The sequence below is a fragment of the Pleurodeles waltl genome, chromosome 12, assembly GCF_031143425.1.
Source record: "Pleurodeles waltl isolate 20211129_DDA chromosome 12, aPleWal1.hap1.20221129, whole genome shotgun sequence".
Classification (NCBI taxonomy): Eukaryota; Metazoa; Chordata; class Amphibia; order Caudata; family Salamandridae; genus Pleurodeles; species Pleurodeles waltl.
The window spans coordinates 273,686,920-273,710,884 of NC_090451.1; the positions used below are offsets into that span (position 1 = coordinate 273,686,920).

Sequence of the window (23,965 nt, forward strand, 5' to 3'; positions counted from 1 at the left end):
GCTGTCCACAGGAGTTCTTGGTCCTCTGTGATGCAGGCAGTCCTCTAGAAGCTTGGCAGAGGTTGCTGGACCCGCAGGATGCGTTGCCTTGTTTTGCAGGTTCTCTGAAGCAGGAGACAGGCTGGTAGGGGTGGGGGCCAAGTCAGTTTTCGTCTTCCTCCTTCTCTGCTGGGGTTTCATCTTAGCAGTCTTTCTTCTTGTGAGGTTGCCAGGAGGAGCCTTTAAATCCTGGATTCACCCTTCCTCTGTCCACTCCCTTTGGGGAGAGGGGACACAAACCTAACACTATTTGTCCCTGTCCTCCAAACTAAGATGGCGGATTCTGCAGGAAGGGGGTCACTTCAGCTCTGGACACCTTAGGGGTGGTTCCAACTGAAGTGGTCACTCCTCCTTCGTTTTCCTATTTTTCCCACTAAACTTACCTCCAATAGTGGGGCTTTGTCCGGGTGGGGGGTGGGGCATCTCCACTAGTTGGAGTGCCCTGGGGTACTGTAATAGGAGGCTTGAGCCTTTGAGGCTCACTGCCAGGTGCTACAGTTCCTGCAGGGGGGAGGTGTGAAGCACCTCCACCCAGAGCAGGCTTTGTTTCTGGCCTCAGAGAGCACAAAGGCCCACATCCCATGGGAGTCAGAAACTTGTCTGCTAGTGGCAGGCTGGCACAGACCAGTCAGCCCTGCACTAGAGGATTGGGTAAAATACGGGGGCATCTCTAAGATGTGTGCTTTTTGGAATACATCCAACATGGGGTTTATTGTGCTGAGAAGTTAGATACCAAACTTCCCAGTATTCAGTGAAGCCATTATGGTGCTGTGAAGTTCGTAATGACAAACTCCCAGACCATATACTTAATATGGCCACCGTGCACTTACAATGTCTAAGAATGGACTTAGACACTGTAGGGGCATATTGCTTATGCAGTTATGCCCTCACCTGTGGTATAGTTCACCCTGCCTTAGCGATGTAAGGCCTGCTAGAGGAGTGACTTACCTATCCCACAGGCAGTGTTTTGTGGGCATGCTACCCTGAGGATGATGCTGTGTCGACTTTGCCTTTTTCTCCCCACTCACACACACAATCTGCAATGGCAGTGTGCATGTGTTTGGTGAGGGCAGCCCTTAGGGACTCTCCCTGGCCACAGGGCCCTTGGTACCACTGGTACCCTTCATAAGGGACCTATCTGCGTGCCAGAGGTGTGCCAATTGTGGAAACAATGGTACAGTTTTAGGGAAGGAACACTGGTGCTGGGGCCTGGTTAGCAGGATCCCAGCACACTCTGACAAGTCAGCATCAATATCAGGCAAAAAGTGAGGATGGGGGGTAACTGGAACAAGGGCCAGTTTCCTACAAATACCTGTCTTTGGGTTGATCCATGTCCTTACATCTGACTGGATCCCGCAAGAGGGGGGAATGGAGGTGCCATCCCTGGTGGCACGATCTCAGGCTTTGCTACGTCTTGATCAGTACATGAGACACAGTCAGAGACCGCTATTGCACCAAGCGCACCGCCACTAAGAGTGAGTTGGTGATCAGGACATAATGAACGCAGGAGTGCTTCCGATGCGCATGTGTGTAAAATGTGTACTGCACGACTGTCAGGTGGCTCTCCCACCATACTTCACACAGGCCAAATTCTTGTAGCAAACTTTTTAACTGCTTGAAGAATGCTCCTGTCTTTCCTGCCGGACCCATCTGCCTGTCCAGCTGAGGATTGCACACTGCATTAAGAGCCCCAGCTAAGACTATATCTCCTTGAGCCATTTCACCCACTGTTTCTAAGAAATGGAAATGTGTGTCCTGCACGGTGTTGGGGCATAGGCTGTGCAAGTGTAATGAGGCGCCTCTATAAGTTGCCAACCTGGTTGAGATATATAGGTTTGAAGTGTGCTGCTACCCCTTGTTGCTTGCAGTTTCCCCTTATCTTTTCTCAAGAGGCGGGTCTCCTGCATGTATATAATATATAGCTGGTCATCCCTTAAACTTTTCCAAAGGGACTCTCTTTGTGTGGGGAATTAAGGCCCCTAACATTCAGAGTGTGAATGCTAGTCATTGTGGTTCATGGAAGGACGAAGCACCCCGACTAGTGTATTCGAGTGAAGTGAATGCCTTGGTATATGGTATGAGCCCCCACAAACCAGTGAACCAAACAAACAGATAAAACCCAAACCACAAAGAACAGGAGCAAAGATGTATTCCTCACATGTGTAGCAAGCGAGGGCCTAGAACTCCCCGCATCATTGCTTGTCAGAGAGCAGGAGTCTTCCCCTACCACCAACCAAACGACCCACTAGGCAGTTTGCTGCCCAGCTGAAGCCAGCTCTTCTGTAGAACAGCCTCCTTCTCAGAGTAGCATGAAACTTGTCTAGGACATTGTGTGCCGGGTGCATCGTGGATGGCCTTCGTCGGCCCACCCTGTCTAAATGAACCTCTGGGTTCTGATTATCAAGAACCGGCAACAAGCCAGTAACATGTGGTCAACTCTGCCTCTAAAACCTCCTTGCTCAGGACAAAGAGGCTCAGGTTCTCCATGTATGTCTGATTATTCAAAGCCTCCAGCTTGTCCAAGGCACCTTTCAATTGTTGTTCCATTTAGGCAGCCTTACCGGACTTAAGAGCTTTCAGTTTAGTCTCCTCATCCAGCATCATTTGACCCTTTCGTCAAAATCCAACCTAGGCTCTTGAATTTCAGATCCAAAATCTGCTCTCAGATTTGCAAGGCCTTTTTCAAAGTCCAGACAAAGTTTGTCTTGGAGTTCAGTTTTAAAAGTATGAAGGCTTATAAGTAGGTCCTCTTTGGTCAGGGCTATGTACTAAGGGGGAGAGGAGTGTATGCTGATGTGTGCAGACACTGTTGTCATGCCAGTCCAGCATTCTAGGCTGGGGCTTGTTCAAGTACAAAAGGATGCTGCCACATGTATGTTTTTTTCTTGTGGGGGCATAGGGAATGACCCTCCAGCCCTCCCAGGCTCCCAAATTGTCCCTGCTCCATGCATTAGCTGCAAATTGCCTCCCTCATGTCTATCAGGGTAGAGGGTTTATCATCTGGGAGTGCCAGAGTCGCGTGGCTTTTCACCGTCCTGTCCTACACCTCTGGTCGCTGCCCCATAGGCTATGCCTTCAATGTCCTCACTGTCTTGCCATGTGATTGGGATATCTACAGAGAGGCTCTGGTGCTAATAGAGCCTATGCCACTGAGTTAGAGAGGTTGCGGTCTAAGTGGCACTGCCTGGCCACCCCAGGTAACAGCTTAGTCTTTGGCCCTACCAAGAAGACCAGTAGCATGCCAAGACAATAAAGGCTATCATTTTGGCAGTCAGCATAAAGCAACCTATTGAAAATGGAAGGAGACAAGAAGGATATTGAAGGAATTTACAAAGGATCTGGGTTAATAAGGGAATATTGTAGAGGAGTAGCATTAATAAGTCGATTTGGGGCCTTATTTACACCCTGGTGGAAAGTCCGCCAGAGGGGCAGAGGTCACCCTGGTGAAGGACCACCTGCTGTATTAAGAGATTCCCATCTGTTTGATGATAATCTGTATGCCGTAACAGCAGCTCCCTTTACAATATTGAGGTTTAGCCATAAGTACTAGATTTTTAAAGCACCCATTCAGGAAAATCAAACTCTCAAAGTGCAAGTTTATTTTCTCTGAACACAAAAGTTCATGGGCCAGACATGGAGGGAACGTTTTTCCTGAATTTGGGGGCCATTTATCATTTTACCTGCCCACTTCGCCATGCTTCACATGGCAAACAGGATCAGGACTCCTACCCTTCACTCCAATTCAGAATTTAGGTTGTCCTCTGACACCAGAAACTCAGTTTCAACCAACCTAATATGGAGGACATCGAAGAGTCGCGAACAGCAAGAACTGAGTAGCAGCAACTGACCTGGTCCCAAGCCTGCCTGCTGTCCTTGACAATTGTCCCAAAGTTGACTCGTCCTGCAGCTGCTCTGCCTCCAAATGCCTGGGAGGACTGCCAGCACTTAAAAGAACCACCAGTCAAGGGAGTAGCTGAGCTACTCCCTTGCAGGCATCCAAGAGGAACCGTGAGAGCCCCGGACCATGGAAAACCCAACACCAAAAATCACCACTGCCCAAAACCCCAACCAGCCCGAGTTGAAGTGGGCTAGCAGTGCCAACGATGTCCTGAGGCCTCTAGAGCTGAACCCCACCCTGGGTTTGGCCAGATTGGTCCCCCAGTCGCCTCCTGCAACCTCTTTTGTGCAGGAACCAAGAACCGCGAGGAGTCTTCACGACGCAACCTCACCGGACAAAGCACCACTGCACCCGCATCCCCACAGCCTGAGTTGCTGTGGACCGATGGTGTCACTGTGTGCCCAAGACCCTTGAAACCTGCTCCACCTTTGGGTTCAGCTGGAATGGTCACGCAGTCCCCACCTGCAGCCTCTTTTCTCCAGGACTGTTTCCCATTAAAGTGAAAGGGACACCCGATGCTGTAAAGCACCTCTGCACCCAGACGCCCAGTGCCTCCAGAAGTGACCTGTTGGTGCTGCCTTGGACCTCGCCTCATACTTACCTTAACTCCAGAAGAACAGTCCTGTAAGTCATTGCAAAGTACCCCTATGCAGTATATGCTTCTTTTCCCAGAGAATAGCATTTCCGCAGTAAGGTCAGTGGAAGTGTATTTGCTGTATACTTCAAAACTGCTAACTTAAAAAGTACTTACTCAATAACGAAGTTCTTGGTGTTAAAAAATATATAGAAATATATGCTATTTTTCTAAATTGGTGTGGATCTCCTTATTGAGTGTGTTTGTGTCATTTATTGACTGTGTGTATGCAGCAAATGCCTAACACTTCCCTTTGATTAGCCTAAGTTGCTCGACCACACTACCACAAAAAGAGCACTTCGGTTTTTTAAAGAAAGCCCTCTCCACTACTAAGGGGATAGCTGGACTCCTACACAGCATACCTCTTTTTGATATACTATATGAAGAGCCAGCTTCTTAATAAGGCCATGACAGCCAATGAAAGAAATAGTCCATATTTGAAATAGCCGCTATCTTGTGGCATCCAGCAAAACTGGTGTGGTATTATTAATTCATCCATGCCATCACTCAGGTTGTAAAATGTTGTGCAATACTGAGGTTCATTGTGCCCTCTCTTTTCTCCTCGGTTTTTTCAGGCACAATAGAGTTGTTCCCTTTTAGTAGATCAAAGAGGGAAGATGTTCTTTATACTGATTGCACTTTCTGAGCAAAGAAGTATTGATAGTACCTTTTCTGTTTTTGTTCTTCTCTCCTTCCATCCCTATTCCTCTGTGTTTCTCATGATGTAGGTTTGTAGATTTGAAACAGTGAGGTGACTAGTGTTTGGTTATTATTTTTTGTTTCACCATATCTATTTTCACCTGCAATATGGAATGTTGGTGAAATAAATATGTTGTTAATTCAATAAAATCATTTTAAACCTAAAACCCTGCAAGACTTTGACACACTACAAGAATACATCTATCTTCATAAAGATAAGCAACTGAAAAAAGCCTTAAGGTCCTTATATCGCACAACTCATAAAAGGCTTTTGACTTAGTATAGCGGTTGTTTCTGGAAACAAATCCTATAAAAAGTAAGTATGGAGAGAAAGTAAAAGGAATTGGGTGAAAATTAAGTAAAGGCTCCTGGCAAAATACAAATAGCCCCCTGTCACTGGCCAGAAGCCAATTAATAGTATCTTCAATAAAATACTTTTTATTTCTTTACTAAGTTCTGTACTTCCTTCAGATACACTGTCCATTCTCCTAGAATGCACATTATAAAGCTTCAAATCCAGCATATTCAGTTTTATTTGGAGTACAGAGGAGCTAAGACTGGGGTGGAAACTCAGTTTTACCTAGCAGGGAGAGCTACGAAGCTCCAGTATTTTGAAATATCAGAGTACACAGCTAAGATTTGTTTTTGCTAAAACAAAGTTTATTGAATTTTACAATAAAGGTACATAGAGGGCATGTTTCCAAACAAAGAAATCATAGAGTGAGAGTGAGTCCCCTGTTTAGAAACTCATTCACCATATCTGATCCATTACACCCCCCTCCACCAACCCCCAAGGGTCCATCAACATCATATCATATATTATCTAACTTAACAGATAAACCGCAGTATTCCCACCATTTACCCCTGATTTTTGAGAATTTTTTGGGCATCGATGGGTCCTGTAGATCGATTCCTCCTGCTTGGCACACCAATCCATACCAGTATGCCATAGTCTTAAAAGTTGGGGGATCAGGGTTTTTCCATGTTTGTGCTATGTCCCTTTTGACCACCAGAGTTGCCAAGCCCACTAAAGCTCTATCTCCCTGGTGGGCTCCCAGGTTCTCCGGCACACCCATTAATACCAGTTTAGGATTCAGCTGGATCGGAGTACTGAGGATATCTGGAAGGTGTGCTCCCAATGTTAGACCAGTATTGGACAATCTTCGGACACTGCCACGCCATGTGATAGAAATCAGCTGTGGAAGCACAGAAGCCGTGTGCATGCGGGATCAGAAAGGATGCCTGCCGCGCTGGGAAGACATATAGGTCTGGGGTAGGTAATGCAGTTGTGTCTGGTGCAGGCGAGCTGTTATTGCCAGCTCACGAGGAGCAATGCATGCCTCTCGCCATTCAGCCTCCTCTGTCTCCCCGACCCACTCCTCCCACCTCTGGTAAAGCCTCTCTGTAGTCTCTGGGCCATTGTTTATCAGGGTGCAGTATAGCTGGGAGATATCACCCTATCTCATTCTTCGCATCAACAGCTTAGCCTTGAGAAGGTTAAAGTCGGTGAGATCCTGAAGGTGTGGCATATAACAATTAATAGTACAGGTTGTATTTGGAGATATTTATGAATTGAGTGCGAGAAAGTGAGAACTGGGTTTGGAGGTTGTTGAAGGAGTACATGGCAGACCCCGACTCATACATCAGCTAGTGTAGTGATCCCCACCAAGTCCCATTTATGTGCCAATTGCCCCAACATCCGACCTCTCCATAGAGGTGTTCAGCATGTTAGGCAGCCATCCCAACCCATAAAATGGAGGGCCCCACGCCACATCAAGAATACCCGCCTGGTTACCTCCGGAATTCGGAGGGGAAACAGCCGACCAGAGAGGCAATGCATCAGCCCATCTAGGCTCAAGCCATCCAGCTCCAAGCGATATGTTGGGTCAGCCCATCAGCCAATCATTTATAACTACGAGATGCAAAGCCCAATAGTAGAAGCGGATAGCCACTGCAGCAATCCCTCCATCGTAAACCGACTGACGGCATTTAGCGTGAGCAATTCGGTGGGAGCGACTACGCCAAAGAAATGAGGAGTAGTGCCGCAATCTCGCGGAACCAGGTGTCAGGGATGTGGTATGGGAAGTTCTGTAATGTGTACAAGAAGCGGGGTAGTACCATCATTTTAATCAGGGCGACCGGACCTAAGAAGTTGAGAGAGAGATTTTGGCAGGCCATTAGGTTGTTTTTGGTGGTTTCCATAAGGGATGTACCCAGCTAAGATTTTGAGAGGCAATGCATCAAAATGTATCGCTCACTGGAATGGTAGCTGTTCTGTCAACCATTAAGGATTCCAAAAGACACAGGCATTGAGTCCCAGACCAGAATTCGGTGACAAATAGCATGCCAAAGGCATGGGAGGATATTACTCTCAAGGTAAATTTGAATTCATGTCCAGCCCCTTCATAACAATTCACATATATGATTTGTTCGTTCTTTTGCAGGTATAGAGCTTGGATTACGCTGGATGATAGTTCCACGAAAAACAGATGAAATGGTCAAACAAAAAGAGTTTACATAATTGGTCAAGAATAGGAATATTCAATCAGGAACAACTTTGTTTCAATTGATGCTTTAATGTAAGCTTCTGGCATTTCAGACCATGCTTACTAGTAAGGTATATTTTTCCAACTAGAATAAGGCTTTTGTTAAGCAGATGTAGTGTGTTATGATTTTGGGAACTAAGACTATTAAGAATCAACAGCATTCATTAGATTAAAAGTCTGTTAGCCAATCATGATTTTATACTTAAGTAATAATAATTCTGCAACATCCACCTCTGTTCCAGAGTTAAACCATTTCTAGTGAGCAGCCTTTTTAGGAAGCAATGCAGTATTGTTTTATAAGGCACAGCCTGTGGCCCATGCTTGTCATTTCACCCATTTGCTTTTTCGCAATACTAGCGAAATGTTCTAGGATTCATGGTTTCAAATTCATTCACGTGGTGATATCATACCTGTTTATTACAATAAGAAATCTTCAAAATTATAAACCTCTTGAGCAGTAGCTGTTTTTGGATTCCTCTCAATTTACCTAACCTGTATTTCTGTAACAATATATTAACACTAATTTTTTTTAAAGGTGGATGAATACCATTCTGTGCACCAGAAATTGACAGCCGACATGGCAGACCACTCCAACCTGATCCGCAGCATGCTGGTCCAAGCTGAGGATGCACGGCTTATGGGAGACATGTGAGCCTTTTTAGCTATATAAAATGTGCTTATTAGATACATTCTGATACCAGGGTTGTTTTTCTAAATCTAAATGCCTGTAAGGGGAAACTCTGGGATTTATGTTTTGTAAAACAATTGGACGTTTGGTTGGTTGAGGAGGTACACTGGGGGGGATTGCAAAAGAAAGCAGCTAAAGATTGTCCGAAGTAGAGTGATTGATCATTGCAAAGAATGTGTGATTAATTGCCTTCTCACTTAACCGTGGCCATGTAAGTGTAAACAACAGTGTAAGATCAAAGTAGTGTGTAGCTGGAAAGAAAGTCAGAGATTTCACAGTTGCAATAAGCAGCAACGGTTTAGGTAAGGCGAGATTCAATTCTCTTCTACTTCATTCAGCCACATTTAAGTATAAATGTGAGTAGGCTTCCAGTTTCATAGTCCTTGATCAGCAGGGCAATGGCACTTATCCCTAACATTCAAAAGCTTTGGACATAAAATGTTTTAAAGAAAAACACCATCTGCTTATATTTTATGCCTTGCCTAGATACAGCTTTGTCTATTTGCTGTTGAAGATCTGTTTTCCACAATGCATTATACTGACAGTGGGTTTTGGGTTGCTTTCATGTCAGCGTCATGTTCTTGCTTCTCATTTGATGACTTTCCTTCCTCTACTTGTTTGTCCCTTCGGTGGAGCATATTCTCTCTTCCCTCCTTTTTGATTGGTTGACTTGTATCCTTCCATTGCTCACATGCAGCAACTGCTCTCTTCTTTTAATTTCAGCACTCCATGAGCATGCAGTTTTTTAATAGCCCCCTCTACGTCTCCCCAGTGAGTTGCTTTCTCTTCTGTACCCATGCTTCTCCCAACCTGGCTCTTCTTTTTTTCCCATTAATAACTTCTCTGTTGCTTACCCCATGCCCCTGCTTACCACTGTCACTGGTCAGCAGAATTTACTTTATCCCCTGCAGCCCCATTGCTCCTCTGTTGCTCCATCTCCATTCTGCTTTTTATGTAATATTTTTGCCCAGATCTTTCTATTACCATTTTGTTACCATTCAATAGAAACAATGTGATTAAGTTAAGCAAAGATAAACCGTCATTCCGTTACAACAGATTGAGTGATTTACAAACAATATCAGTCTTGAATAAACATTTGCTAGCTTAATGAAGTGTCTAGCTCAACTTGCATCATCTCACATTTAGCATTACGGTTTCAGATCTGTTTGTTCATTTGTCATGTCCCACTATAGACACCGTCTTGGTATTCTATGCATTTGCCCTATATGTTAGGCTGTTTCTTAGGACAGTCTCGGGTTTATATATTGGCGGTTCGGCATACTGCATTGCCAAATCCTGTCTTTCATTTCTAAACACTTGGGGTTCCTCAGTTTTGGGCAGTATCTCTCTTCCACAGGGTAAGCCCTAATCCGAGAAAATGTTTTTCCTTTAATGAATACCCCTAATTTTTGAGGATATTGATTAGTGACACCATGGGATTTAATTTTGTCTGACAACCCAAAAATCTATTGTTGTCTTGACCCACTCCTACAAGAGGCAAATCCTAAACAGGTAGGGTCGGGGCTTTGGTTCATTTGCTATAGTCTCTTTAGGGTTTAATAAATTCTATGTAAATAATAGTATAAATCGGTATCTCACTGAGATTGCTGCCTCTCTGAGGACGAGCACTTGAAAGTCCTACCCTTCATTGTGTAGGGGACCAATGTCTGCTTCTCATGTTTCTCTTAGTTTATTGAATGCTTCAGGAAAAGTAGTATTTAAAAAAAGTTTTAGGAGGGCCAGGTAGCTGCAATTTGCTACTAGCCACTTCTTATGAAAATTATATGTATATATGTAGCCAAGGAATAATGGGAGTCCAATCTTCACGCCACTCAGCCTACTTTTTGAGAAGATTCGTTGGATGGTCTTGTCAGAAAATAAATTATTGTATTTGGAAATAAAGACCTCTTCTGTTGTCGGTCACAGTCACGTCACTGTTTGTTCTTTTACTTCCACGCATAGCACCATGTGATCACTTGTGTCATTGTGCACAAAGTTCTCTTGGGACTTGAAGTTTCTCTTTATTTTTTACTTTAAATGCATTTCTGTGCGTTAGGTGCACTCAAAATCATGTATGCCTGCCCCCATACTCCTGTTTTAAAAACACCTTAAAAAAATAAATAATAATTCACATTTATAAGTCGTATTTCATAAAGTAGAAATCATGATCCCGCAGATAAAGGTTTGACGGCATGGGAAAAGCATCCCTGATGGAACGGACTCCATTCCGCTTCTGTCCTCAGTGCCATGCCGAATTTCTGCACACTGATCAGCGTCTCGTGTGCAACCTTTGCCCCTCCCTGGATCATCGAGAGGCCGACTGTGACGCCTGTAAGTCCTTCCGCTCCAAGAAGACTCTTCAGGAGAGAAGAGCACATTGGTTGGAAATGGCCCACAAGACACCGGATGATGCCCCAAACTTCTTTGGAGAGGAACATGCTGAAGAAGAGCCTGTGCAGAAGGAAGAGGCCCTCTCCATTCAGGATAGCTCAGACTTAGACATCCAGTCAGACATTGAAAACCACGAAATCACCTCAGCCCAGCACATGAGTACTGTGGTTCCTCCCACCCACCATAAGACTGTAAAAAAGACTCTTCAATCCCTGCTTCAGGTCGCCTGTCCCCCACTGCCACCAGGCCATGGTCGGTACCGAAAGGCTACTTCGAATGCCCCACCCTCTGGCTCAGCACCAAAATCATCTGGGAAGTCCAAGGCTCAGTCCTCAGCATCCATCTCGTTCCTGAGAGGCCGTCTCTGTTTTGATTCGAGCCTCAACACTGAGCAGACAGCCATCAGCTTCCACTTCGGTGCAGACCAGACTGCACTGACTGAAATCTTCGGAGCCGAAATCTTTGGAACATAGAGACTCGGGCCAGTCTTTCACCACCCTTTCTCCAGTGGAGCTCATTTTGGAACCATGGACACTTGTCAGCACTGCCTCTAAATACAGGAGGGTAGAGGTTGGATTATTATCAGACCTTCCTGTCCTGTTCTCATCAAGTGGAAACTCTCTTTCCAGGTGGCTTTGGATGTTCCTCTACCAGCCAAAAAGAGGATCAAGGACAAGCCTGCCAGCCCTCCACGTAGACCTTCTGCACCACGTCTTCATCCAGCCACTCATCCTCCACCTCTTCCTTCTTCACCTCCACCTTCATCCCCTCTCAATTCGCCTACTTCAAACCCCCACCGAGAGATTACACACCCCTGGGTTCTCCTTTGTTTTCCACTGTGTGTTTAGGAGGGACTCAAGAAGACATAGACCCTTGGGATGCGTATGATCCTGACCCTATTCCCGACCTCAACCTCGCAAGCCCTTCACCACCTGACAACACTACCTCATACCCACAGGTAATACCTATGGCAGTCACATTCCACAACATAGAGCTGCACAAGGACCCCACTGAGAAGGATTTCATGTTTGATACTCTGACTACCACTCACAGGGAAATACAGTATCTCCCTATGCTCCCTGGAATGCTTCACCATGCAGAGGAGATCTCTGAAAAACCTGCCCGCTCTAGGGTTATCACGCCAAGGGTGGATAAGAAATATAAGCCAGCTCCTTCTGACCCTCTTTACATTAGGTCTTGGGTTCCACCCAACTCTATTGTAGCTACCACAGTTTGTACACAAGCCAATAGTCAGGCCACTGGGGACTCTCCACCTGAGAAGGAAAGATAAAAGATTGACGCTGCCGGCAAAAGTGTTGCTAAATATAATGCATAATAACAGTGGTCCAGTTGGAAAGACCAATCCCAAAGACAAACCTGAATCAATCAATCCACTTATCCTACTGCAAATTTACAAAACTTAAAACCTCACCTAAAAGTATGAGATATATTAATAACGGTATCCCACAGTACACCTATCTCTCTGTCAATATTTATCACACACAAGACAATTAATTTATATATTTTGTGTTTCTCTGCAAAAATATATACATTACTTTACTTACATTTCTATCACAAATGCCCCAAATAAAAAAGTAAAGAAAAAGAAGTGCTCAAAAAGAAGTGCCCATGAATGAAGTTGAATAAAGAAGTAGAAAAAATATCATACACATATCCTAATTCAATACAGAGAAAGCCTGTCTGTCACAATTACTTAATAATATAACTATACTCTCATTGAAAAAGGGTAACTGTATCAATCATAATTGCCCTCAGATCAGTCCAGGCTTGATATAATGTTGACATTTAAACCTGGCGAAAAGGAAAAAAGGGGGCAATTCCAGCCTCATTAGAGAGTGTTCATCAGGATTTGATAAAAAAAAATAAAGGTGCGCAACCTAAATTTGATAAGATAACTGCCAACACTGCACAAGTGACAACCGCCACCAGCACCGTGTATTATAGAAGAATTAATCAAATCCCTTAACACTGGTAGAGATATTGGAGGTTTTACACACAACATCCCTTCACTTTTAATATAGTTACTGCTTAGAACTGCAGGAGCCTTCAACAGACAGGAAAAACCTGTTTTATTATAATACTCTCTCCGAGTATAGCTGCTAATTCATATTTCATTTCTTTTTTAATCTAAGCCTCAATATATTGTCTGCCCTCCAAATGTGCTTTAAACACTGCGCCAGCCTACGTCTGATGTCAAGCCGCGGCACAGGTCGCAAATCATTGACGTTTCACCAGCTCCCAAGCCTCGTTAGCCTGGTACCACCGGGATCACTGGTATGAAATGGAGGAGCTCTTCCAGTACCTAAAAGATGAGCAGCGTAAAAGGGGGAAACAGCTGCAGAGGGACAGAGTGATTTCTAACAACTCAATTTGGTGCGCCCTGGACGCTGCTGACACAGCAGCTCGCGGCATTAATACCAGCGTCCTTCTCCGGAGTCCTTAATATGCCCTTTGATAAGGAGCATCTATTTGGGCCTCAAGTACACACCACACTTGAGAAACTTAAAAAAGATACAGACACCATGGGTGCCCTTCAGTCCCCTAGACAAAGAGGCACCTTTTGTCAACCTGGGTTCAGAGGTTCCTACAAACCCTCCACCTCCGAGGCGTCCAACTCCCATCCTAGGCAGCCTCAATCTGCCTATTCTAGAAGTTTCTACAGAGGCTCTTATGGAGGTACCAGTAATAAGGGGAGAAGAAAGACCACCGCCTCACGTGGCTTCTGCTCCACTGCAAAGCAGTGTTCCCCCCCCACCCATCCTACACCTGTCGGGGATCACTCCAACTTTTTTACTCACAGTGGGACAACATTAAAACAGACCAAAGGGTCCTCTCCATTATCCAACATGGTTGTTGTCTGGAGCTTACAACCACTCCTCCCAATATCCCCCCTCGCACTCACAGGGCATCTCAGAAACAAATACATTCTGTCAGAACACTTCCACATGATCACCCTCTGGGACATTATTTCACCCCTACAGCAAGGTGACTTTGACAGCTCTAGATCTAAAGGACACCTACCTTCATATTCCAATTCACCATGCGCATCGAAAATACTTAAGATTTGTCATTGCAGGCAAACACTATTAGTTCAAGGTCCTTCCACTATGAGTCACTACCACTCCCAGAGACTTCACAAAGTGCTTAGCAGTAGTTGCCCTATACCTGAGAAGGCAAAACATTCACGTTACCCTACCTCGATGACTGGCTCATCAAAGCCTGCACATTACACCAGTGCCAACAACACACTCAGTTGACAGTGGACCTCCTTCATAACCTGGGTTTCACTCTCAATATTTCCAAATGTTATCTTCAGCCTCTTCAGGTACAACCTTATTTAGGGGCCATGTTGAATGCGGAGCTAGAGTTAGCATACCTCAGCCCTGCTTGTGTCCAGAACTTCCAGGCTCTACTCTTCAATTCCAACAGAACCATACTTACACAGTCGGACCACTATGCATCTTTTGGGTATCATCGCATCTTGTACTGCCAAAGTTCCCCATGCCAGACCTCACATGCGCCCTCTGCAGCAATGCCTGTCTCGTCAATGGCCTTAATCACAGGGTTACCTGGAAGATCTAGTGTTATTAGTCCGCCAGACTCACAGAAAAGGTGGAATACCACCAACCTTTGGAAAGGGCGGCCATTTCTAGACCCTGTGCCTCAGGTCACATTAACCACAGACGCATCACACTCACAGGTTAGGGTGCTCACTTTCAAGACCTCACAGTACAGGGCCTCTGGGATCCCAATCTCCAGCCCCTACACATCACTTAACTTGACCTTCAAGCAGTATTTCTATCCCTGAAAGCACATATTCCTCACTTGTCTCGCAAGGTTGTCTTAATCCGCACAGACAACATGACAGCCATGTATTAGTTACAGAAGCGGAGGGGGAGACACAGTCGTCTCAACTATCACAACTCTCTCAGACAATATGGAAATGGGCCAACCATCACCACATTCACTTGGTGGCAGAGTATCTCCCTGGGATGAACGACTTTGCAGAGCTGCTCAGCATGATGCAGCAACAAGTCCACGAGTGGGAACTCCACCCACAAGTCCTTCAGTCATATTTTTCAAAATGGGGAACTCTTCGCATAGATCTTTTCGACACAGCAGAAAATGCTAAATGCCCAAGCTTCGCCTCCAGGTACCCACACCCTCTATCCAAGGGCAATGCTCTATGGATGAATTGGTCAGGGATATTTGCCTACCCTTTTCCACCTCTCCCGCTCATTCCATTTCTCGTTCGGAGGATCAGGCAAATATTTCTTATCATGATCCTTGTAGCTCCCACTTGGGTGTCAACCCTGGTTCACCACACTTCTGGACCTCTTCGTATTCCCCCATGCGAAGCTGGCCAACAGGCCGGACATTCTCACTCAAAACCAAGGACAAATCAGACATCCAGACCCCAAATCACTCAACCTTTTGATTTGGCTCCTGAGCTCATAGAGTTTAGTTATTTAGGCCGGTAGGAAGCTGGGTTCTGTTTACAGTATCCCCTGCCCCCACACACAGTTTTTGCCTGGTTTTTGAGGCAACTTTGACTGAAGTGCACTGGGTTCCTGCTAACCAGGTTTGCAGAGCCAGTGTTCCTTCCTCAAAACAAGAGCCCTGGTCTCTTGATCCCCAAGTGGCCGGGCCCTTTAGCACCTCTGTAAGTCACTAGTATCTGGTAGCCCTGGTACGTAGGGCATGGGTACTGAAGATGGACCTTAGACCTGCAGCACAGCTTGTACCACTTTAATGGACACAGCATCAACCTCTTGCAGACTGCTGTTGCAGGCTGCGTGACAAGGTGCTCTCCATGAAATCACTACGTGGTACACAGTCTGTGTGCCATGTCCCATAAACGCTGTATGTAATATTTTAAGTCATCTGGCACCTGGACAGGCAGGAAAATTAGCTGTGCAGGATGCGTTTTGCACTTCCAGGCTGGACATTCCCCTTTGGTGACCAGCCTGAAGTGGACACAGCCTAGGAAATTCTGCCATCTTGTGTGTGGTGGAATTTTGGAACTCTGGACAGGGTGATGCCTACTTCCCACAGAGAGTGGTCATCTTGGGGGTGTAGTGACCCCAAGGCTAAGTAGCTCATTAACTAGGACCCTTCACTCACCTAAACGCCCCCTAAATTGAGTATATATGGGACCCCCTGATACCAGGAAAACAGATCTTTGCTGGACACAAAAGAAGGAGAAGACAAGAAGCCTGCTGAACCCCAGAAAAGAGAAGCACAATTGACGTGGTGCCAACCTGGCTAGCCTGCCTGCTGCACCTGACCCTTGAGGAGCAATTGACCGGTCCTGCCGCTGCACCCTCCAAGAAATTGGGAGAGCTGCCAGTGCTTCGCAAATCACCAAGAACTCCCATGGTGCAGAGGAGCTGCTTCCCTGCATCTGCAGGCACCCAAAGAAAGAACTGAAGACTGGGACCAGCAAAAACCCAATGCTAGACACCACAAGTGCATCCGAGCCGCCTAGCCCAAACTAAAATGGGCCAACGGTGTCAACGTGGTCCCCAGGCTCTCCAGAGACAAAGCCCACTTTGAGTTCACCTACCATGGACTTCACAAAGGGTGTCTGCAGCCTGTTTCTGCAGACCCCCCTGCAACCTCAAGTCACCAGGAGACGAAGACCCGACACTTCAGGATACCTCTGCACCTGTCCGCCACAGACCCAGTAGAAGAGAAGCAAGGATCTCCCCACATCTCCCAACATCGTGAGACCTGAGCCCACTTCTTAGCTTGGTCGGACTGGAGCCCCAGTCCACGCCTGCACACTGTTTCTGCTGGCCCCCCTGCACCTGCGAGAAAGTCCAACCATGGACCCGACAGCAGAAGACACCACTGCACCGGAGCTCCACAGCCCGAGTAGAAGTGGACCTACGGTGTTCCCACGTCCTCAAGGACCTCACAGGTTGAGCCTCCCGTAGGTTCCCCGGACTGATCCTCCAGTCCATCCCTGCAGCAACTTTGTAACCAGCCCGATCCCCACAGACTTGCGCGGGCACCCGCTGCTGAACTGCACCCAGCTGCCTGAGGTGACATGCTGGTGTGGTCTTGGACCTTGCCCCATACATACCCTAAGTCCAGGAGATAGGTCCCTTAAGTTGCTGTACTATACCTGTATGCATTGCTTGTTCTTCCTCCATAGGTTAACATTATCACATCTAAAAAAGGCACTGTCAACTTTTAAAAACTCTAAAAATTCCTAACTCAAAAAGTACTCACCTGATTCTGGTGATCTTAGTATTTAAATTTGTATAAAAGTATGTGTTATTTTTATAAATTGGAGTTGGATTTCTTTATTGAGTGTGTCTCACTTACTGTATGAGTGTGTGTGTTACATGCTTAGCACTACCCTCTGATGTGCCTAACTACTCAACCACACTACCACAAAAGAGATTATTTGGGATGTCATTTGTGCCTCTGTGATACCTCTGGGGTTTGCTTGGACTCTTTGCAAAGTGTACCCCCAGTGGCCCACTATATAAAGAGCCAGTTTCCTACAAGGCTTGCCTGCAGAATGCATGGACATTCTTAGGGAAGCCCATAGACCCACAACTAGAGCCTGTTATGCTGCAAAATGGAAATGTTTTGTTTGCTACTGGCAACCCAGATGTATTGACCCTATGAAAGCTACTGTTCAAGAGATTGTTTATTTGCTTCATTTACAAAAATTAATTGTAGCCTACACTTCCATTTGCCTACATCTCGCACCTATAGCTGCATATCTACAGAACAGGCAACATATTCCCTTGTCCAGAATTCCAGTCATTAAGGTTTCATGGAAGGCCTTAAATGTGTAATTCCGCCTAGGGTTCCCTCTGCACCATCGTAGAACTTGAACATTGTATTCAACAGACTCATGGGTCCTCCTTTTGAACAACTCCATTCATGTCCACTTCAATACCTTCCTTGGAAGGTAGCTTTCTTAGTTGCCATCACATCGCTAAGACATGTCAGTGAGTCCCAGGCGCTAACCTTGGAAGAACCTTTCTTCCAGATTCATAGGCATATGATAGTCCTTCGTACTAACCCTTAATTCCTACCTGAAGTTGTTTCTCAGTTTCACAGTCCATAGAACTACCAGTCTTCTTTCCACAACATGACAAGATGTTAAGAGAGCACTCGTGTTTTACATTGATAGTTCCAGAGTAAAAGTAAAACAGCGTTTTGTGGCTTTTCGACCCCCTCATAAAGGCAGTCCAATATCCAAATCTGGCATAGCCAGATGGATAGTTAAATGTGTACAAGCTTGTTATGCTAACGTCAAGAGACCGTTACCTGTTACCGCTAGAGCCCATTCTACTAGGAAAAAAGGTGCTACTATGTCCTTTCTTGGAAACAGCAGCTACATGGTCTACATTACACACATATTCACAAAACACTACTATGTGGGTGTGCTGGCACACCAACAAGCCGATGTAGGTCAGGCTGTGGTAAAAACACTTTTCCAGTCAAATGCAACTCCTACAGGTTAGCCACCGCTTTTTATGGATGGACTGCTTTACAGTGTATGCTGAGCATGTGTAGCTACAGCACTACATGCCATAAACATAATCCTTATTTCTGGAAAAAGCATTATAAAGTTTTAGTGTGATTCATAAATGCATTTGTTGGAAATAGCCCTCTCTGCAGGGTTACCCCCAAACGTTTTGCCTTTTTTCCCTCCGTTTGCTGAATTTGTTTCTGTTGGCCTTAGGACTCCATGCACTTTACCACTGCTGACCAGTGCTAAAGTGCTTGTGCTCCCTCCCTAAAGCATGGTTTGATTGGCATATACTTAACTGGCATATTTACTTATAAATCCCTAGTAAAATGCACTACATGTGCCCGGGGCCTGTAAATTAAATGCTACTAGTGGGCATGCATCACTTCTTGTGCCACACACTTAAGTAGCACTTTAAAACATGTCCCAGGCCTGCCACTGCAGCCTGAAAGCAGTATTGCACTGCCATGCTGACTTGCATTTAAAACCCCTTGCCCAGCTTTACACTCCCCTTATATTACGTATATCTCACCCCTAAGGTAGGTCCTAGGTAGCCCATAGGGCAGGGTGCTGTGTAATTAAAAGGCAAGACATGTGCTTTTAGATTGTACATGTCCTGGGAATTAAAAAGTCTCACATTCGTTTTTCACTATTGTGAGGCCTGCTCCCGTTTTAGGATAACATTGGGGATTTATTATTACATTTAATTAGCTGTAAATCCTGATTGGTAAGTAGTAGACCTCTCATGTTTAGTACCTTAGAAATCATAATGATAAAGCCTCTTTAATTTACTATTTTGAAAATGTCACTTTCATAAAGTTGGCCTTTTTCTGCTGTTAGCCTTGTGTGCCTGCAGCCTTTCTCCAATACACGTCTGGGGTGGGTGTCAGCTGGGCTTTGTGCATTCCCCCTAGACAGCCACACACAAAGGGAGATTAGGCGTGACTGATGGGCCATTCTGGGCAGGATGGGAGGGAGGGGCTGACACACCTGAATAGGCTGTGTCTTGTCCCCACACAAAGGACTGCTTAACCCCTGTAGTGAAGCTGGAGCCAGGGCAGGAAGGGAGGACCTCTGTGCACTTCAGAGCCCTTCTTTGAAGTCTCCTGTACTTCAAAGGCACAACTGGGTATAAGAACTGGACTTCTGATCCTACCAACTCAGTAGACTTCTGGATCTGTGGATACTGTGCCAGGAAGGAGGACTGCTTTGCTGCTACAAGGACTGCTACTCTGCTGCTCTATAAGAACTGCTTTCTTGCCTTACTGACCTGCTGCCTGCTGACCTCCTTCCCTGGGCGAGAAGGACTGGACCCACAACAATTGAACCAAGAACCAGAGTGACTCCATGGGCTTGCCTTCTGTTCTTCTGAAGTTGTAGGGACACAAAAAGCTTATAAACTCATCACCTGGACTATGCCATATTTTGCCAATCCAGTCATGTGCCCTTGGAAGTGGTCAGGAAGTACTGCTCCAGTCCAAAACCAACGCATGAACGGTGTTGCACTGCTTGGAACCTGCGCATCTCCATCAATGCAAACAAATCGCTGCTGCTGCGAGGATTGGGAACATCTCATACTACACAGCGCATCGTCTCCATTTCCGACACATCTCCTACTTTGCGCAGCTCAGAGCTGATGCATCACCTCCATCCAAAGGATTGACGGCAACGCTTTGCCTCATCTGCTCCTCTTTGACACAAGCAAGGTACTGTTTCAGCGCGCCAAGGCTGGTCCCCCTGTCTGACCTGCGCTCCATTGCGGTCGGCCTGACTTTTCAGATTTGACCTGGTCTAGCAGGACCAGCTAGCCCCAGTTGGTGATTTATGCTTTTAAGCACTACAATTCAGTTTATTCTTTAAAAATTCATATCTGAAGTTATACTTATTGGACTTTTGTTGTTTTTATTTTGTTTTGTTCATTAAATTAAGCTCTCTTCTTCTAACCAGGTGTGGCATCTTTTTGTGTAGTGTTTTCACTGTTTTACTAGTTGAATAGTTGCACAAATACTTTACATAATGCCTCTTAAGTTAAGCCTGACTGCTCTGTGCCAAGCTAACAGGGGGATTAAGGTGTGTGGTGCATTACCCTGACTAGGACTGTGGTTCCTGTTTGGACAGGGGGTATACCTCTGCCAACCAGAAACCCAGTTTCTGACAGCCGTCAACAATAAATAATTCAACATATGTTCACATCCTCCAGTACGTTAATTATCATTTAAAAGTGATTGTTTAAATGACTTCTAGCTTTCAATATCACACTTTTGTTCCTTCACGCCCTTAGGTGGGCCAAAGTTTAGAGATTCTCAACGTTATGGAGTTCAACCCGCTCAGTGTTTGGTTTGTTTCTTTTCCAACGTTATTTTCAGTTTAAAACCCGCCTTCTCCCGTTCATGCATTTTTATTTCTTCTTCAATCTTTTAGTTGCGATCTCTCGCAAACCTATCCTTCTTGTCATTAAAGTAGATGCATGTACGGTTCTTCATCCTGATTCAGCCGTCTCGGGGACATTGTGCCATGTACCAAACTTCCAAACATTTCACTCATATCATTAAAGCAGATGCAAGTACAGTTTGTCATCCTGATTCAGTCCTCTTGGGTTCATTGTGCCGATATTTAGAATGTATCAAGAGTCTGATTTTCTTAGGGCAAGTCCTGTATTCCCTCTTCTTTCATTTCTTTCAATAGTATTGATTCCATAGAATTTCAATTAGTCACTTTCATGGTTCACTTAAAAATGCTTTGCTACTGTCACACAGAGTTAAACAAAGCAGCGCACTCCCTCTTAGCCCTCAAGCGAAGGTACTATGAGGGGGTAGCTAAGGAGGGCTCCCTCCTGGCACACAGGCTGCACCAACAACATGTTAGGTCCCATGCCGCCAAAATCAAGATGGATGACTCAGGCTGGGCTTTCAGGGAATTGGACATCGCCTTTGCACTTCAGGGGAAGAAGATCAGATGGCAATAGAGTCTTACCTTCAGAACTGCTCTTAGCAGCCTCCCCCTCCCCCCTTTTATTTAGTGACCTGGAGGAACCCTTTTACATAGCTGAGCTGTGCAAAGTCCTCAAGGAGCTTCCCAAGGACAAATCCCCTGGCCCGGATGGCCTTACTCTGCCCTTCTACTTGGTTTTCTTGGCACAACTCCAAGACCACTTGTAAAGCTTTATAATTCCTTCACTCTCACCACAGGCCTCAAACCAACCATGTCTAATGCACAAATCACACTGATTCCCAAGCCAGGTAAAGACCCTACACTTTTCTCATCTTCTCGTCCGATAGCCCTACTGAACACTGATGCCAAACTCTGTACCAAAATGCTGGCCAGTCGCCTAGAAACCCTCTTACCTGGCTTAATAGACTACGACCAGGTCAGCTCAGTACAACACAAACGTTCAGATGACGTTCAGCACCTTGCCCATCTAGTCGAAAAGGCTCACAGACATGCCATCCCCACCCTCCTTCTCTCCCTTGATGCCGAGAAGACTTTTGACAGGGTAAGGTTGGATCTTTCTACAGGCAATCCTCCAGAAAATAGGGTTGGGTCCGTCATGATCAGTAGGATCATGGCCTCATACACAGTGCACACCGCCTCTATTCAAGATAACGGCCAGATGACCCACTCTTTTCCACTGTCTCAGAGAACCCCGCAGGGTCTCCCTTTGTCCTCCCCCCAATAGTTTGCCCTCAAGGTGGAGCCTCTTGCCATCCATCTTCAGCAATCCTCTGATATCAGTGCATCCCCTCTGGGGGACAGGACCATAAAGTCCACCTTATGCCGATGATCTCCTCCTTGCTCTGATAGAGCCGGACACCTCCCTCCCAGCAGTGGTCCATGCCCTCTAAACCTCTGAGCAGGTATCTGGATACAAGATCAACCTGGCCAAGTCCCATGCGCTCAACCTTATGCTTCCGCCACAACACCTCCATCGCCTACAGGCACTCACCGCCTTCAATGGTCTTTCCACTTCATACAGTAACTAAGCCTTACTATTACAAACTCCTTAGCCACATGGCTGTGTTACCGCAAAACATTACTTGAAGACCTCCGGCGCTGTAGACCACTCGATATTTCATGGTTGTCCCGTGTTAATGTAGTGAAAATGAACATCCCCCCGCCTCCTATATCTTTTTCAATCGCTACCTACCCCTATCCTCTCAGACGATATTAAATGGTTACAGGGGGATCTTTGCTCCTTCATTTGAGGGGGAAGTGCCCTTGTGTCTCTACTGCAATGCTTATGCTCCCAAGAAACCGGGGAGGACTTACCTGTCCCAATATTCAGGACTACTATTGAACTGCACACTTATGCTACATCTCTGAGTGGGTAGGGCGCGAGAGCGAAAAACACTGGGTACATGTTAATTAGGCTGTCGACTGCTCTGGGATCTTGTCTGGCTTCCAAACCTGCTTTGCCCCTGTGATGCTTACATAGGCACCCCAATGCGCACAATATTGATGATATTGGGCAAATTAGCTCTTGGGAGAGGTCTGACCACAGTCCTATCTCCAAACACCCCCATTGTGCATAGCCCTTACTTCTGCCCACCTCTCCCTCGAGACTCTTTCCCGGATTGGATGAAGAGCGAATGCAGAATCCTACAAGACCTATTTCAGGGAAAGACTATTAAATCCTTTGACCAGTGTAAAGCTGAATTCCGCCTCCCTGACTATACCCACCACAAATACTTCCAGCTACAGCACTGGGCTCTCCACCAGGCCCCTCACAATGCTCTAGTTGCTACCCACTCCCTCAACCCTTTTGAAACACTCCTTTGTGGATTCAAGGGCACCTGTGTCCTGGTGTCAAAAACATTTGATGTCCTCCAACAATTGCATCAAAAGGGTTTCTAGGCGATTGCGTGCTGGCACTCTGTAGCACTGATGGGTGACTTTCATCATATATGGTGGGCATGCCCCTCTCTTGCCATCTTTTAGAAGGAGATCTTAAGCCACATTAAGGGCACCATACGCTATCCCATCCTGGCAGATGATCACTCGATCATCCTGGGAATATACCCTACATCGCTGGTAGCAATGACACACACAGGCTGGTATCTCATAAGCCATATGATTGGCGCTGGCAAACAGCTCATAGCCCGAGCCTAGAAATCTTCCTCCCCCTCATCCAGCAGCATCTTGGTTCGCTCAGCTCTGGCACACCATGGCAATGAAACAGATGACACACAAACTGTCTTTTACAGACAAGATGTTCCTGTGCCTATGGACGCCTCTTATTGATTACATACCCCATTTGGAATATTTATGCCTTCATGCCCTTCCCTTGATTGATCCATTAGAATAGGGGAGATTGTCCCCCTCCCCTCCACAGAGAGCCTGCGCTGAGGGGCTTGCACTGTACTTGGAGCGCCCTCTCCGCCACACCTCTTCCAATATGGGAAGCCGGCTGGAGACCTTCTGACTTTTACTGGTTTTCTTTTCCCCCCTTTTCTTCCTATTCTTATTGGCTATATCCTTGCACTTTCCGAATAGGCATATAGCGATACTGGAGCAAAGCACCACGTCTTTTTCATAGGATTTCATTGCCTTACCA

The 23,965-nt window shown here is 45.9% G+C and overlaps 1 protein-coding gene across 6 annotated transcripts in view; it reads left to right on the top strand.

Annotated features, from left to right (window-relative positions):
- The window catches only part of BBS2 (Bardet-Biedl syndrome 2), a 305,860-nt gene that overhangs the window by 260,373 nt on the left and 21,522 nt on the right, over positions 1-23,965 (top strand). For all 6 annotated transcript variants that reach the window (XM_069215826.1, XM_069215824.1, XM_069215829.1 and 3 more), the window contains one exon: positions 8,352-8,464. In XM_069215826.1, the coding sequence (XP_069071927.1) occupies positions 8,352-8,464 (113 nt within the window). The remainder of the gene's footprint in view (positions 1-8,351; positions 8,465-23,965) is intronic.